At 39.7% G+C, this 15,785-nt stretch overlaps 1 protein-coding gene across 1 annotated transcript in view; it reads left to right on the top strand.

Annotated features, from left to right (window-relative positions):
- Window positions 1-3,288: 3,288 nt before the first annotated feature.
- SEMA3C (sema domain, immunoglobulin domain (Ig), short basic domain, secreted, (semaphorin) 3C) overlaps window positions 3,289-15,785 on the top strand; it is a 120,213-nt gene continuing 107,716 nt past the window's right edge. The window contains exon 1 of the mRNA XM_009882925.1: window positions 3,289-3,393. Coding sequence (XP_009881227.1) covers window positions 3,291-3,393 — 103 coding nt within the window. The 5' untranslated portion in view covers window positions 3,289-3,290. The remainder of the gene's footprint in view (window positions 3,394-15,785) is intronic.

Below are 15,785 nucleotides of genomic sequence, written 5' to 3'. Positions count from 1 at the left end.
TTTTTTTATTTCGCGCCCCCCCAGCACAATGAGCCAGGTTTGGAATTAAAATGTTCTCTTAAAAGGAGTGGAGTCCATAAACTGATAGAAAGCAGATAGAAATCTGTAATACCGGTTCCTCCAATAGCTGGGTAAGCATAATTGAAAGTTCTCTTTCTTTGCTGTAATAGATGTGAAATGCGTTTGATGGTTGAATTTTCCTACTGTTCACAGATAGTTAAAGCAATGTTTTCCAGATTAGCATAGTCTGTGTTTGGCCGTTGTTGGGGTTTTTTTTTGGTTTTGGGTTTTTTTTTCCTTTTCTTTCTTTCTTTTCTTCTGCTGAATGATTTTCCTTACAGGATTTAAGGGCAGGACTCAGGCTGTAGCGCATGACACCTGCACAGCACTTTACAGCAAGCCTATATAATAACTTTCCAAAAGCAATACGGCATGCTGAAAGTAACCTCCGTGGCAGGAAAACTTCACCACTTCACTTTAGTAGCGGTTTGCCAGTTTGTTTACGGTTAGAATAGGGTATGAGAGCAGGAATGTAATTAGACGTTGCTTTTTGTCTGTCCGAAAAGATTCTTTAAAAGTACTTGAAAGGTTTTAGGTCTGTGGGTTGTCAGCAGAGATCATGTGCACAGGACATGCTGAATATAGTATCATGACTTACTGAGATAAATTCAGAACTGGGATATAAGCCCAAACTGAGATTCAAACCTGCAATGAGTTTGTGTTCGGTTACCAGGTATGTAAATCTCTGAAATTAAACCTGTTTCCATTAGGTAACTCACATGTCAGACACCCTGAGGTACCTTTTCGGCACAATATGCATTTATTATTTATGTGTCTAACAGCTGGGTAGGAACCATGCAGCTCAGAATTTGAATCTTATATTTGCCTGTCACTTCTGTGTTAACGGTGAAGATCTGCAATTTGAGCAATGAAATGTAGCAATGTTTCACTCCTGTCACTGATTGCACCAGAATTGGCAGGAGGCACGAGAGTGGGAGGGAAAGAATGCTGAAAGGTTGGGTTTTTTTGTTATTATTTCCTACAATATCATTTAAGGGAAGAGAGAAAGCCACACACTTGTTCTTCTTTGACTTTTTATCTCTACTGAAAAGAAAGCATAGTGCTACTACTGTAAAAAAACCTAATCCCATTGCATCTGTTAAATCACATGTTCAGTATGATTGGCTATTTGTTTTGGCCTGACAAAGAAATTTTATCAGGATTTAATGGCAGTTCTCTCTCAGAAGAGGGGTAAGTTAAAGGATATCCCATGGGCTAGTCACAAGGTTTTAAATTTAAAGCCCACAAAGCAGAATTAATACTAAAGTTCGTGCAGCCTGTTTAAAAATTATTCTTGGCGAAAAACTCTGCAACTATCATTTTATTAGTTAACAGAGCCTTAGATATAATTTGGAATTGGGCCAGAATGGATATGTTTCTCCTGTAGACCAGATCTGTAGCTGGCAAATTTCTGACACTGGTGGTTTTGTCAATTAGCAGAGTTGCAGCATTACTTGATCTTCATGCATTTCTCAGTACTCCAGAGCAAATTGTGAAGAAGACTTTAGAGCGTGGGCTACAGAGCTGTGTGCTCACTGGCATGCTCTCCATCCCACCCCCAGCTTAGCATGAAGTTCTCGTACAGAGAGAAGCCTTTCAAAACGATTTACAGGGAGTGAATAGGGAATGACAGAGGTAGTAATGAGATACTGAGCTTTTACCGCTAAGTCAGTGGTGTGGATCCAGCCCAAATTGGTGTTGACCTAAAGTCATCCCTGTCTGACAGCTGGTTCTTGCCATGCTGTGGTGGTTACAGTCGGTTCTTTTAGGACAGGTGTGAATCTCAGAGGGACGGACTGAACAAGCATGTAGAAATATTGGCTTCCACTGGAGGGACTGTAGTGCTAGAGCAGAGCTGAGGTGAAGAAGTGCAAGATGATTGCACAGGCAACAAAACTCTTCATGGAATAAATGTATAGCCTTTAATACTGTCTTCTAGCTGTAGGGGTTGTATCCTTCAAAGTGCTTCCAGTTACCATAGAATCAAATATATCACCTGATGAACCAATAAGTGGCGTCTAGTAGAAGGGCTGTTGATGCCAAAAAGAAAAAAAAATATAAGTAGGGAAGAAGAATAGGCCTAAAATGAGGGTTTGTTTTATTCTTACTTTTGCAGCTGAGCTGAAGAAAAAAGTTGTTATCATAGGTGAAATGAAATTTGGACTTCACAATTTTTGAAGAGGTGCAGTTTAGGAGCATTATAGATATGCAATGTTCAGCTTCTAATGTCTGCTGGGTTTTATGAGGCTGGTCCAAAGACCATTGGAATTGATAGGAAAGTGCTACTGACCCCAGTGAGCTCAAGCTCAAGCTAAGAAAAGATGCAGGTTGGTTTTGGGATGTTTTCTGATTCTCTGAGGAGCTCATTCTTCTCAGCAGCTAAACTGAATGTGGATTCAGCAGCGGTGCAGGAGGGATAGCAGAAGTATCACGTGTAATGCACTGTCCAACACTGGGTATTCTTAGTGTTCTGTAGAAGTCTATGAGAGCAGGGAAGTATCCCGAAAGGAGCTAGCCCCCCCAAAAAATGCTGACTAATAGTTTCAAGCATGTTGAAATACTTTTGGTTTCAACAGTTTTGAAATTGGTGTGATACATAGTCAGGATTTCATCTTAAAAGAAGATGTAGAGGGCTATTTGAGCACTCACTTACTAAAATTTAAAGCTCATTTCCGAGCACTTTTGACTTCAAATGTATTAAAAGAAAAAAACAAAACCAACAAAACAACCCAACCCTGCCCCCTCCCCCCCCCCCCCCAACACGAGAGAGATCAAATATGATGTAAAGTAAGGAGACACATCTAAAAATATCAGCCAGCTTTTTATTCATGAAACTTTATCTCCTGTCCTTGCTTTGCTCTGCCTTGACATTTAGTATAATTATTTTTCCAGCAGGTGGAATTGTCTTTATTTAAATAAACTGAATCTAATGCTGTAGTCTGCCTTAGCCAAAACTCAGACTCTGTTGGTTCATACTAACAGGCAGAGAGCTGCTTCTGTGCCAGCACAGAAGACTGCTGGAGAAAACCATTTTCAGATGTACAAAGAAAAAACAGAAGTGCTGTACCTCCTTCACATTACCATATGTTATGGCTTCAGCTGGAAGAGCTTTCTAACACAGATCTTTCTGTAGTGATGGTTTTGCTCCACAAAATTGTATAACAACAGTAATGTGATATCTCTGTCTTTCAGGTTTCATTTCTTGGATATTAAGTTGCAAATCTGAAGAGATGGCATTTCTTGCACTGCACGTGTTGATTGGGATATTTATTTACTCTAGCAGTGTAAAAGGATCTTCCCAGCCTCAAGCAAGGGTGTTTCTAACATTCAATGGTAAGAAAGAAGATAAACATTCTTAAGCAAATGTTATGATGAAACATTTTCTTCTTCCCCTTAAATTCAATAACTTAGTAGAAATTGGCTGTTCGATCTGTGTCCACAATTATTATTTTTGGTTTGTGTTGCTGAGGTACCTGTCAGGCTAAATTTGATTTTTACCTGAAGTTCATTGCTACTATAGCAATCGGTACATAATTAATAGTACCTCTATTTGTTTCGAGAGTTATTATGGCTTACTAACAACTAAAGGTTTTACTTCTTATCCTTGATTTTGTTTGGGAAAGATGATAGCTCATGGCATGTAGTGGAAATTAGTAATGATTTGAGTTGCATTCATTTGGTGCCCAATTGAGACACTTTATACTCTGAAAATCAGGCTGCCTGAAGGTTTACCAAGACAGTTAGCAAGGCATGGAGTCCTTGGACAAAATATCTTTCCTTGTGCACTTTGTACAATGTGTTGGATGTACAGAGCGTGTAGCAATCACTGATGTCTGCATACTGGAAACAAGCAATCAAAATTATTATTTTCAAAAGAAAGGTGCTCATCACTTCTGTGGTGATGAGCAGTACTTTATTGCTGCCATTACCCCAGTATTACTTTAATAGTAAGGCAGCTTATTCTTCCAGTATTAATCCCTGTTTTAAATACTGACTTGAGGTACCACTTCAGAACATGTATTCCCTGGGCTTACCGTTTCTGTTAGATTTGAACAGAATTTCTCCATCTCTCTACGTAGGGGCTCTAGCTTTCTTCAGCCCTTTGCCTTTTCTGCGATTGTCTTTGAGGCACGAGGGCTTCCTACTCCCTGTGCTGGTACTGTCTGCTTTGGGATGGTTTGTATGGCTCGCAAGTGGAGGGATGCCCTGCAACTGCCATGTCCTGCCATGGGAATATTCTGTGTGCTCTGAATAGTCTTTAAAAAAATCACTTTAAAGATAACAGTAACTAGTAAGTATCTCAAACTGCTATTTGCAGCCGTGACCCTGACTATGTACTCTTGAGTCCGAGAGACATCCAGGAGGACATATGCCAAGTTAGACCTTCTACAAATATCAAAAGGCCGACTGAACAATTACAAGAGATTGTATATTGTGGAGTATAGGGCCCTAAACTTATGAGCATGATGCTTAATAGTTGTAAATTGGCGTGGTTCCAGTAAAAGCAATAGCAGCAACTGCATTCTAAGAGGGAGCTGCCAAATGAAGAAGTAGGGGGGAATTTCTTTTCCTTGCTTAAGTAACACTGACTTAGTATAGATGGTACTTTTTCTACACAACTCAAGGCAGAAGCAAGTTTGGCTGTGGTTGTCACACCTGCAGGTTTGTCACAGTTAACACAAAACAGGCTGATTCAGATTTCCACATCGTGTCCGTGGTGGCCTTGACAGTAGTCCAGGCTTCCCCTCATCTCTGGTACGAGCATGAAGTAGGAAGTGTTCAGGTTTTGCTGTGCTCAGCCTTGGGAATGGGAAAGAATTATAATAAGGGGCAAGTGGCTTTAACCTGGGCTCAAGAGATTTGGGTTTTATTCCTTGGTTCATCACGGGTATCCTGCAACTCTGAAACACAGAACCACCCATAGAGCAAAAAAACCCAGACCTAAGGATTTAGAAAAAAATAATGGCTGAGTGAATTGAAACCTTAGTTTCTCTGCCCCTGTCTGAAAGGAGGTTGTCCCTCCTTCCTTTAAAAGGTGTTAACGACAGCTTTATATCAGGGTGACCCTTTCCTCTGGTGAGAGGCTCCAGGAGTTCTGATACCCCACAGCAGCCCTGGGGACACCGCCTCAGCTCTCCCATTCCTGACTGTAACCCTGCTGGGCTGCCTCGACTGCAGCTCGCTTCCGAGATGTCATATACAGCAGTTGCTTGTCTTGTGTCCTCTCCTTGGTTTTTAAAGTGATACTTTGAATGGTTAAAACTGAGAGTGTCTAGCCTCAGTCAAAGTTAGGGGAAAATAAGTCTCACCAGAGCCTTGCAATACTCTCCGATTGTCTTAACATTGACATTTTACTTTCTCTAATACTTCTCTCAACATTCAACCTTTAAAATGCAAATTTTTTTTAATGTCCTTGATTTTTTTTAATGGTTTTTAAAAGTTATAAAAGTAAGAAATCCATTATGCATTTTATAATATGACAAGTAAAGGGCTGAACTTTTCATACAATATAAAACCAGTACTTTTATTTTTAAGCCTGATTTCCAGATGGTAAGAAGCAGCTTTCATTATGTGAAAAGAGTTTGCAGGTTGTTGTGTATAACAAGGTAATGGCCCCACCTGTAGTATGAATGTCTGTTCTAGAAATCTTCATTTATTTATGTGGATACTGATATAAGAGAAAAAGGTGAAACTTTGTATTGTTCTCTTGCCAAGTGTGATAACACCCTCTTTCTGCATAAGATGCTTCATAGCTTATTGATTTTAAATCATGTAGAAATATCAAGTTATTGGCTGTCTCCATGCCCTGATAAGTTGTCAGTTTTTATGGAAAACTGTCATTCTTTTGAAGTGCATCACTTGAAAATAAAACTATAATTAGGACTCCTTATGTTTTAAATGACATTACACAATAAATACAAGTCATTCAAGCCTAGGATACTTACATGATATTTTTCAGGTTCTGAATTGGATTTGGCTTGGTGTCTGTAATTACGTTGCATAAGTTTGGGGGTTAAAATGTATACAGGAGGAGAAAATGAGTGATGCTTTTCAAAGCTAACCTGCTCCTTCAGGACCAAGTCAATTGAGCTTATTCACATAGCAGCATTTCTCATGGGAAAATCCAGCAAGTATCTTGACCTATTCTGTTGTTCATCACGAAAGATAAAAATGCGAATCGTTTGAATCATGGGTTGCTTTTCTCTTTGCCATCTACTTCATTAAGAATCAAATGTAATTAAAAAGTAAGCCTGGGTAATACCTCAAGAGCCTGATAATAGGGATTTTGCAATTAACTTCAATGGATGAAGGACTGCAACCCTAATTTCTGTTTTTGAAATCAAAAGCCTGGCCCCTTGTCTAATTAAAATGTAGTTCATGACTTAGCTGAGATCGTTAAATGTGTGTCTGACGTGAGTGTGGAACTTACTGCTGTCTGCACCCTGAGTGTCTTGGAAATTGCAGTGCCATACAGAACCCTGAGGCCTGATTTCTATTGCTTTGTACCTCATGTAGACATTTACTTGGATGAAAGAAAAGGCCAGGCTGGAGCTGAACTGCATGCTTTGCACAGGTATACATGGTTATCCACGGCGTTAGGCTTATGGAGAATCAGGCAAAAGGGTTCTCAGTTTGCTTGGAATGATTTGTTGTAACCTAATTGTCCTGTTCAACTGTGATGGCTCAGACCATCCATATTTGTACAACATCACTTGAAGAGCCGCTGCAACTGAAGAAAGAAAGATGGCTCCAGCTTTTTCTGATTCTGAAACTGCGAAGCTGTGAAGCCTGTGGTGCGGGAGCTGCAGTAGTGTTGGGGAATCATCTGCGGTGTTACCATGGAGCACGCAAGAGCGAGGGAACCTGGGATGGAGGAAGCGAAGGACTTGACACGCCTCCCTGCATTATTAATATACCATCCCCCCCTCCTCTTACCTCTTCTGGCTCCTTGTCCCCGGAATAGATCTTCCTTAATCTACTTAAATCACCCATCATAATTTAAAGCACCATAGTTTATTTTCTCCCCATAGCAAAAGACTTAGCTTATCTGTTTATGAACTACCAAGTACAGTGCCTGCTGTTTCTCAAGCTATGTGCATTCCTCCTTGTTACTGCGTGTTCCTGAATGGATAATTGGGAGCTGTATCCTTCAGTCTTTACAGGGGAAAAACCTTTCTCAAATCAGTGGGAGTATTATCAAAATAAGAAAGGAGTTATTAAACTGCAGGATAGCGTCAGACTTTTCGTTTCATTCCAACTCACTTTTACATTTTGGGTTTTATGCAACCCTAAAATGTTGGGCCATGCCATTTTAACATCAGTTTCTGAACTAGTCAAAGGAGTTCCAGGACTTATTTTTGAAATTGTGCTCGAACAAATCTTCTTTGAGGTTTGAATTTATATGGAGATGCACAACCAAGTGATAATTTCACAATCTACTGTGAACATTTCATGCGTTCCTACCCAAAATGTCTGGTCAAGCAGATATTTCCCATGCAGATTCCCTCATTGTCTCCAGTGAAAATTCCATATGAGAAGTGGATCAAGGCTAATTTGCAGACGGTTTTGTTCCTCTTTTTGTCATAAAATTACTAGAACACGTAAAGCACTTTTAAGAAAGTATCAGTCAGCTTCATTAATGACAATTAAAAAGCATAAAATGTCACCAGAGCAACAGCAGCACTTATTCAACTGTCAACATATTTTAAAAGATTTAATGCAACCCCTGTGGTTACCCTCAAGGAAAAATAAAGGAACTGAGAACCATTTTCTTTGAGCTCTTGAGCAACAGCGGTACAACTTGTTTTTAAACAATCCCTCATTGTAATGTTAATGTTACCACAGTTAATAAAAAGTTCATTTATTATTTGGGGGACTTTGTGCTGATGACAGTCTAGTAGGCAACGGTTTATGCTCAAATAGTTGATTGGATCTTTGGTGATGTCCATGGAATGAAAGCTACTTGCAAAATGAAGTAGAGGTAAAGGATTAAAAAAAAAAAAAAAAAAAAAAAAAAAAAAGAGAGAGAAAAGAGAACTGTGGTTTTACTTTTCTTTATATGCAAAACTCATACTGAAATCTCTTCAGTGTTTATGTAGTTGCATAATTTTCAGCAAATTGTGGGTCAGATTTTGTAAAAAGTAACTGATTTGTGGCTTTCACAGCTTCATGGATTCCAAATAACACTAATTTATAAAGCGTTGAACACCAACCATGTGAAAATTCTTCCCCTTCAATTGTTTCACAATGGAGATCTAAAAATTTAACTCACTTTTGAATACTGTCAACTAAAAATAAAATTCTGTCTTATCTTTAGTAGTAAAGCTGATAATTTTACATTTGGTCAAATTGGCAACTTTGGTTGTTTTTAAAGGCAAATACCTAACTTACAAATTGAAGTCTTTGGGGGTCATTTTTAGACTTTATCTTCTTTTTTGTCTTGCTTTGTCTTTTTTTTTTTTCCTCTCTGTTGTTAAAATAAAGAGAGACATCATGCAATAAATCTTACTTGTATAGAAATTGAATTACTTGAGTAGGCTATGAGTTAAATGTGAAGAAAATAAGTAAAAATCAAGCAGGTATTATAGGAAGGATTATGGAAAAAACTCAGTATTCTTTCTAGAGTTCCATGGGTAGAGGTCCCATATGCCAAAAGACATTGAATCTGCTTATTTTCACACTCACTCTTGTTCAGTGGCAGTGTCACTGACTTGGCTTCACTGTCATTATCATTGACATCAGTGTATAGGAGAGGAGAATTTCATGTGTTGTTTCTGTATTTAAAGTTAGATTGTGCCATGTGCTTTGACTTCAGTTATGAAAAAGACCATGTAACAAAGCTGAAGTCACAGGCGATATTTGGTCTAGTTCTTTGCTTGTTCTATGAAGTTGCTACAGGAGGTACCCTCGTAGGAAAGCACAAATGGTCTTCAAGGGAGTTAACTACCAGGCTCCAAAGTTAGGGCAAAAGTTTATAAATATAATCCTATTCTTGGATGAAGAACTCGTTCAAGTTTTACAAAGTTTGAGAAGACTTGAGTGTCTCTTACACAATAAAAAGTAGATCTGTTAATTCAACAAGGGTGAGTGTAATTCAACAAGGGTAAGTGTAGGGTGCTGCACCTGGGGAGGAATAACTCCATGCACCAGTACAGGTTGGGGGCTGACCTGGAGAGCAGCTCTGTGGAGAGGGACCGGGGAGTCCTGGTGGACAACAGGATGACCATGAGCCAGCAATGTGCCCTGGCGGACAAGAAGGCGAATGGCATCCTGGGGTGCATCAAGAAGAATGTGGCCAGCAGGTCGAGGGAGGTCATCCTCCCCCTGTACTCTGCCCTGGTGAGGCCGCATCTGGAGTACTGCATGCAGTTCTGGGCTCCCCAGTTCAAGAAGGACAGGGAACTGCTGGAGAGGGTCCAGCAAAGGGCAACGAAGATGATTAGGGGATTGGAACATCTCTCGTATGAGGAAAGGCTGAGGGACTTGGGTCTCTTTAGTCTAGAGAAAAGAAGATTGAGGGGGGATCTTATTAATACATACAAATACTTAACGGGAGGATGCCAGGGGGATGGGAGCAGTCTTTTTTTCAGTGGCGCCCAGTGATAGGACGAGGGGTAATGGGCATAAACTTGAACATAGGAAGTTCCATCTTAACATGAGAAGGAACTTCTTTACTTTGAGGGTAGTGGAGCATTGACACAGGCTGTCCAGAGAGGTTGTGGAGTCTCCCACTCTGGAGACATTCAAAACCCGCCTGGACGCTGTCCTGTGCAACCTGCTGTAGGTGACCCTGCTCTGGCAGGGGGGTTGGACTAGATGATCTCCAGAGGTCCCTTCCAACCCTAACCATTCTGTGATTCTGTGATTCTGTTATCTAAGAGATGACTAACTAACTAAAATCTCTTTTGGTTCCCCAATTCAGTCAATTTGACCTGCATCTGAACTATCTTTTTTTTTTTTTTTTTATTATTTTACTATGGTATGGAAAAATCAAACTTTAGCTTAGAACATTTTGACAGATTCGACACATCTTAGCTGTCTCTACTTGTCATAGAAGAAAGCAGCTTATTTTGGCCAATTCCACTGCGCTCTCATCACAATTCTCCCTTGTGTCGCCTGTCCAAGGCAAACGCTCAAGTCCCTACATAGGCAATTATATTGCCATTGCTGTACAACACATCTTCTTTTATGTTTAAAAAAATGCAATGAGAGAGAAATGGCATGGACATTTCTAAACCCCTATCTTTTTCAGGACTGTTTGAGTACCAGTAACAAGAGCTCCTCTGTGAGCTGTTTCCATACTGGATGAGTTCACAGTGCACTTTGATACGTGGTGCTGCACAAGCCTTTGTGCGTATCAGATGTAATTAGTGACGTGACTCACAATAATTACTCATTTTATTGAAGTGCGTTGATTGAGATCCTGCCATGAATAAATACGTAGATCGAGACCTTATCCTGTCATTTGAACCCGCTGTTTCCTCAACATACATATTTTGTTCTTTTTGGTGCTGACTTTTCAGTGTTCTCAATAACACTCCTTAATAAAAAGAGCAGGCACTCTTTCTCAGGGACAGGCCCTTGTCATAGGGACACAGTTTGCTGATTCCCAGTGTGCCTTCTCATCTCATCTTACATTCAGACGGCAATGGCTGCCGCAGACACCGGGTTAAAAGGATGCTGTGTGTTTTCCCTTGTTCATGAATTTACAGAGTTGGGGTCTCAGGGATGCAACTGAGGAGTGAAAAATACTCCATGACCTGCGTGAATCAGTGTGATGTTGGATATTCTGCCTTACCGTGAAGTGCGCAAATCAAGATAAGCACGTATTTCCAGTAATGAAGTGAGCAATGGTGATTCATGGAGGGTTTACACCATCTGTCCTTCCTCCCATCTCTTCATACCTCCATCCTTATTCACTACAAACTTGGTACAATTGCATTTGCATCATTACTTCATCCACCATTTATATGGCTTCCTGGAAGCAGAAATCCTGCTTACTGGTTTACTGAATCTAAGACTCTGGTAGCACAGCAGAAGGAAGATAAGGAGTGATAGCTTTGCCTCTTCCATGAAACCACTCTGGAGCTGGGACCATCATGCCCTTCAGAGTATTTAGTTTTTCTTCTTATCCTTGTGGATATAAGGCTAAATATCTCTCCTTGAGGAAAAGTCTCTTGCTTGTTGTGTGGATAAGGCTGATGAAGGTTATGTTTCCTGTGCCTTTGTACAGCAGCTAGTGTTTGGGATTTTAAGCTGAAAGAGGGTAAATTTAGATTAGATACTAGGAAAAAATTCTTTACTGCGAGGGTGGTGAGGCACTGGCCCAGGTTGCTCAGAGAACTTGTGGATCACAGAATCACAGAATCACAGAATGGTTAGGGTTGGAAGGGACCTCGGGAGATCATCTAGTCCAACCCCCCTGCCAGAGCAGGGTCACCTACAGCAGGTTGCACAGGACAGCGTCCAGGCAGGTTTTGAATGTCTCCAGAGTGGGAGCCTCCACCACCTCTCTGGGCAGCCTGTGCCAGTTAATGGATGTCTCATCCCTGGAAGTGTTCAAGGCCAGGCTGGATGGGGCTTTGAGCAACCTGGTCTAGTGGGAGGTGGCCCTGCCCCTGGCAGAGGAACTGGAACAGTTGATCTTCAGGGTCCCTTCCAACATGAACCATTCTATGATTCTGTATTCCCAACTGCTACTCTCACCCAGCAAATCATTTATGCAAAAGTAAATACTACAAAGGCTTCTCGAATACCACACTTAATACCCCAGATTATACCTCGATTATTTTCAGAAACATAGTATAAATATTTTTAACTAATGATCTTAAAATAATTATTTTATTTTCCAAGACAGTGATACAAACAGGAGACAACATTTTGAAGAAATATCCTGCTACCATCTTAGGTCTTATCCACAAGAAACTGTAGCCCATGGTATTTCATTGTTATCTGAAAAAAAAACCTTTTTTTCTGGAACTCGCCATTAAACCATCTTGATAGAAAAATCTCTGGAACAGCATTTCACCAGTACACAACTCCAGTGAGTTCAATCATGGAATGCCAAGAAATGCAGGATCTATTAGGAACTCTGTGTGTTGTTAAGGAAAGAAAGTGAATTTCAGACCTGCTGTGTGACTGCCCTCGAATCCCCACGAGCTTAAAGTTTGGTCTACGAGCACCTTTCCGGGCCGATCACTTAATTCTTAATTTGGCCAGTTCTTAATTTGGCCACCATCTTAGGAGTGCGATACAATATTTTTAATGCCATGAGTAATCCTGGGGAAGAAAGAATGGGTTTGGTTTAGTCATTGTTGTTTTTTATTTTTATTTTTATTTGGGCGCTATAAGTAAATACTTCATATAAAACACACACTATTTTTATGAGAAGTTTTTACTTCTAGTACAAATATCAAATGCCAATATGATTTTGTGAAATGCAACATTTAGAAATAGTTTGGAATGAATACCCAGACTTTTGAACTGTTCTGCTTAATTTTACTCACTGCTCTGGGACAAATGATTGCTTCACCAAAATTATCTTCTAGAATGTGGATGAGGAGACATCGCAATCACCCTAGATTGCCAAGTTGCTTAATGGAAAAAAAAAATGTCTTGACAGTTAATTTTATTTAAAAAAAAAAAAAAAGAAAAAAAACAACTAAACCCAAACCAACAAAATTAAGCTGAAGCCAAATTTTTTAATTAAATGCATCACTTTCAGCCATTAAGATGGTCAGACTGACATTCTGAAATGAAGAAAAAGAACTTTGCTTTAGAGTTACACAGTAAATCTGTGCCATATTAAAATTAACTTTCAACCATCTATTGTCTCAACTATTGTCTCCTTTTAGTATTTTCTTTTCAATTTCATGGTTCCTTTATTGCTTTGCAAATGGAACTGAAAACACAAGGTCTTGTAAATCCTTCCCTAAGAGTAATACGCTTTCTCAGTCACCTGTTTTTCTGATCATTTGTTGTAGGTTCTTAGAATTTTTGTCTTTTGCTCAATACCATTTCTCATTCTTAATGAAAAATACATTTGCTTTTAAAAGCTTCGAGTTATGCAGAATAAATCAATTTCTGTCAGCTCAAAATCAATTAAATTGGGCAAATATTTGGCTTCTTTTAACATCTGTATAAATCAGGCTATATCTTTCAGTCTCCCAGCTTAAAGGAGCTGCAGAGTTAGATTTACAGGGATAAGGGAAATATGTGAGGCAAGTGTCTGATCGCTCATTCAGTTCAATGGTGGGGAAGGACAAGGTTCATTTTCTTTCCTTCTCATGTAACAGACCAAGAATGCAAAGTTTTGAACAGCAGAAGGAGAAGATAAATATCACAGTATATATGCACACAAAAAGTAATTGTGTAACAGGAATCAAAGAGGGAATGATAGTAGGATAGATGGATTCATAATCCTGCAGTAAATTATTTTTAATGCAAAAAAGCGTGTGTATTCAAAGCACTGTAACATACATACATACATCAATGTATACGTTTGGTTTTTCTGCTTTTTGATCCCAAATATTTTACTAAGTGTGAAACTAAAGCTGATACAGAAACTCCTTGAGAACAACTACTGATCTCAGAAGACAACAAGAGCGGAGTTTCCTCATCCTCTACTGAGCCACAGCCGGGGAATAAAAGATGGTGTTTTCATTGGGGCAAACTCTGTCACATGCTTCTTTAGCCTTGCTGGTGCATTTCAACAGCACAGGATAGTTTGTAACACATTTAGTTTCTACAGTTCTTAGAAATTCCTCCTTGTCTGGAATCACCAGCCTGCATGCCTGTCATTGCAGTTTTCCGAGATAGTCTCTGTGTTAATATGTTGAGTGCTCTTACAAGGCACAATATCAAATTAGCATACAAAAATGTGAGCACTTGCATCTTCAGAATGGCACTTTCTGTTGTTTTTTTTTGTTTTTTTAATATCAACCAATTAAGATGTTATTTTCAAGGAGAGGCTTGGCATTATTTCAAAAATTTACTTTTGGAAGCCTGAAAAGGATTTAGTTGGCATGGAGAGCTGATCCCAGGCTTAGACTTTTCGATGGCTTCAACATGAACACAGCTGGAATTTTTTAAGCTGATTCGGCTAAAAACCCACTTCCTGCCACTGTTGAAAATAATGTACCATCATTTTATTTTTTTTTCCTAAAGCAGACAAACCTACAGCAAAGACAAAAGAGTTTAAAGCCCTCATGAAGTGTTTTATTGTGGTTTGCATTAGGGAAATAAAGCTGTGCATACATGGCTATAAAATAAGAAAATTAATAAGCCTCTAAAGCCATTAGCTCTGATTTAATAACTTATCATGTTTATAGCTTTGAAAAGCCCCTTTAAAATGAGAAGGGTGTCTTCATTTATCCAGTAGAAACCATGTTTTTCTTACGTATACTTGCAAACGAAGACTTTTTCAAACATAATTTTCGGAAGTAGAGTAGGAGAAGAATCAAATGTCTGTGATTTTTATTTCATTGGGTGATCTTTCAAACTCCCTCCCTACTATTCCCTGATCTCGGTTAAATGTGTTCTTAACCTCACACAGACAGCTGAAAAAGTCTTTTCCTAAAGTGGTAAAACTGCATAGATAATTTAAAACTTTCAGATATGCTCAGGTATACCACTGTCTGCACTAACAGTGTTCAGAAAGTCAAGCAAGGAAAAGCCTTACAAACGTAGCTAACCTGGTTTGGCCCACCAGCCAGGTCCAACGAACAACAGGCTTTTATCTGGTCCCGTCTTTTCCTTCAAGACATGGGAGAATCTTTGCTTGCACAGTACATGCTTCCTTAGCTGAATTCTTCCTCCCGCCCCAGCACCCTGAAGATGAGCCGTGAGTTCATGAAGCACTAGCGTGGTGCTTACAGAAGGGAAAGAACGTGAGTGTTGGTGCATTTGTGTGTGTATGCGGCTGGACTAGTTAAAGCTGCTGCTGTGTCCACTTCAATAAAAGCAGGCGCTGAGGGAGGGGGGCAAGCACAGGAATTCAGCCTCACCCCGGCAGCTGGGGAGAGCGGACCACCCTGATGCAGGAGCTCTGAAGAAGGTTTTATAGAGGAAGGTTGTGCCAGCTGAATCAATACTGGGGCAGGTTTCATACCTACTGTGGTAATTTACATAGATGTGTCGCGGGGGGGTGGTGATCTAATAGAATTAAATATTTATTATTTTTTAAAAAACCACCAACCTTTCTTGAGTTGGATTTGTTTGCAGATACAGGAATCTGCCACAGATGATGACTTAATTTCCATTTGCTATTTCAAAAAAAGAAAGATTTCGTTCCAGATTCTCAGGGTGTCGTTGCCAAAGAACTTTCCCTCATACAAGCGCTCCAGATACATCCAAGGCTGCTGTACAGTGATAAGATCCCTCTACATTATTATTATATTTGTGCTTATATTGAGTGGGTTTTAATTGGTATTGGTATTGGTATTGATATTTTGGTATTGGCATTGGCATTGGTATTGGTATTGGTATTGGTATTGGAGCCAGGTGTTGAATGCTGGTTATGAGGCAGCCTGCCCTTCTTGTATACTCAGTTCCTCTCTTATCTTGTCCTTAAAGATGTGAAAGAAGTCTGCCTGGACTTGTCCAACAGGCGAGCAGCTGAGTTTTTTCTTTTCACTCTGCGTGCTGATGGTGAAGGACCTTTGCTATAAGGTTATTCTCTTTCTACACATGAGGGGACAATGGCATCAGGAGGGCTTTGTGGCTTG

The sequence above is a fragment of the Charadrius vociferus genome, unplaced genomic scaffold, assembly GCF_000708025.1.
Source record: "Charadrius vociferus isolate BGI_N301 unplaced genomic scaffold, ASM70802v2 scaffold32, whole genome shotgun sequence".
Lineage (NCBI taxonomy): Eukaryota > Metazoa > Chordata > Aves > Charadriiformes > Charadriidae > Charadrius > Charadrius vociferus.
The sequence above is the reverse complement of the archived record's forward strand: the minus strand, read 5'-3'. Positions and strand labels throughout refer to the sequence as shown.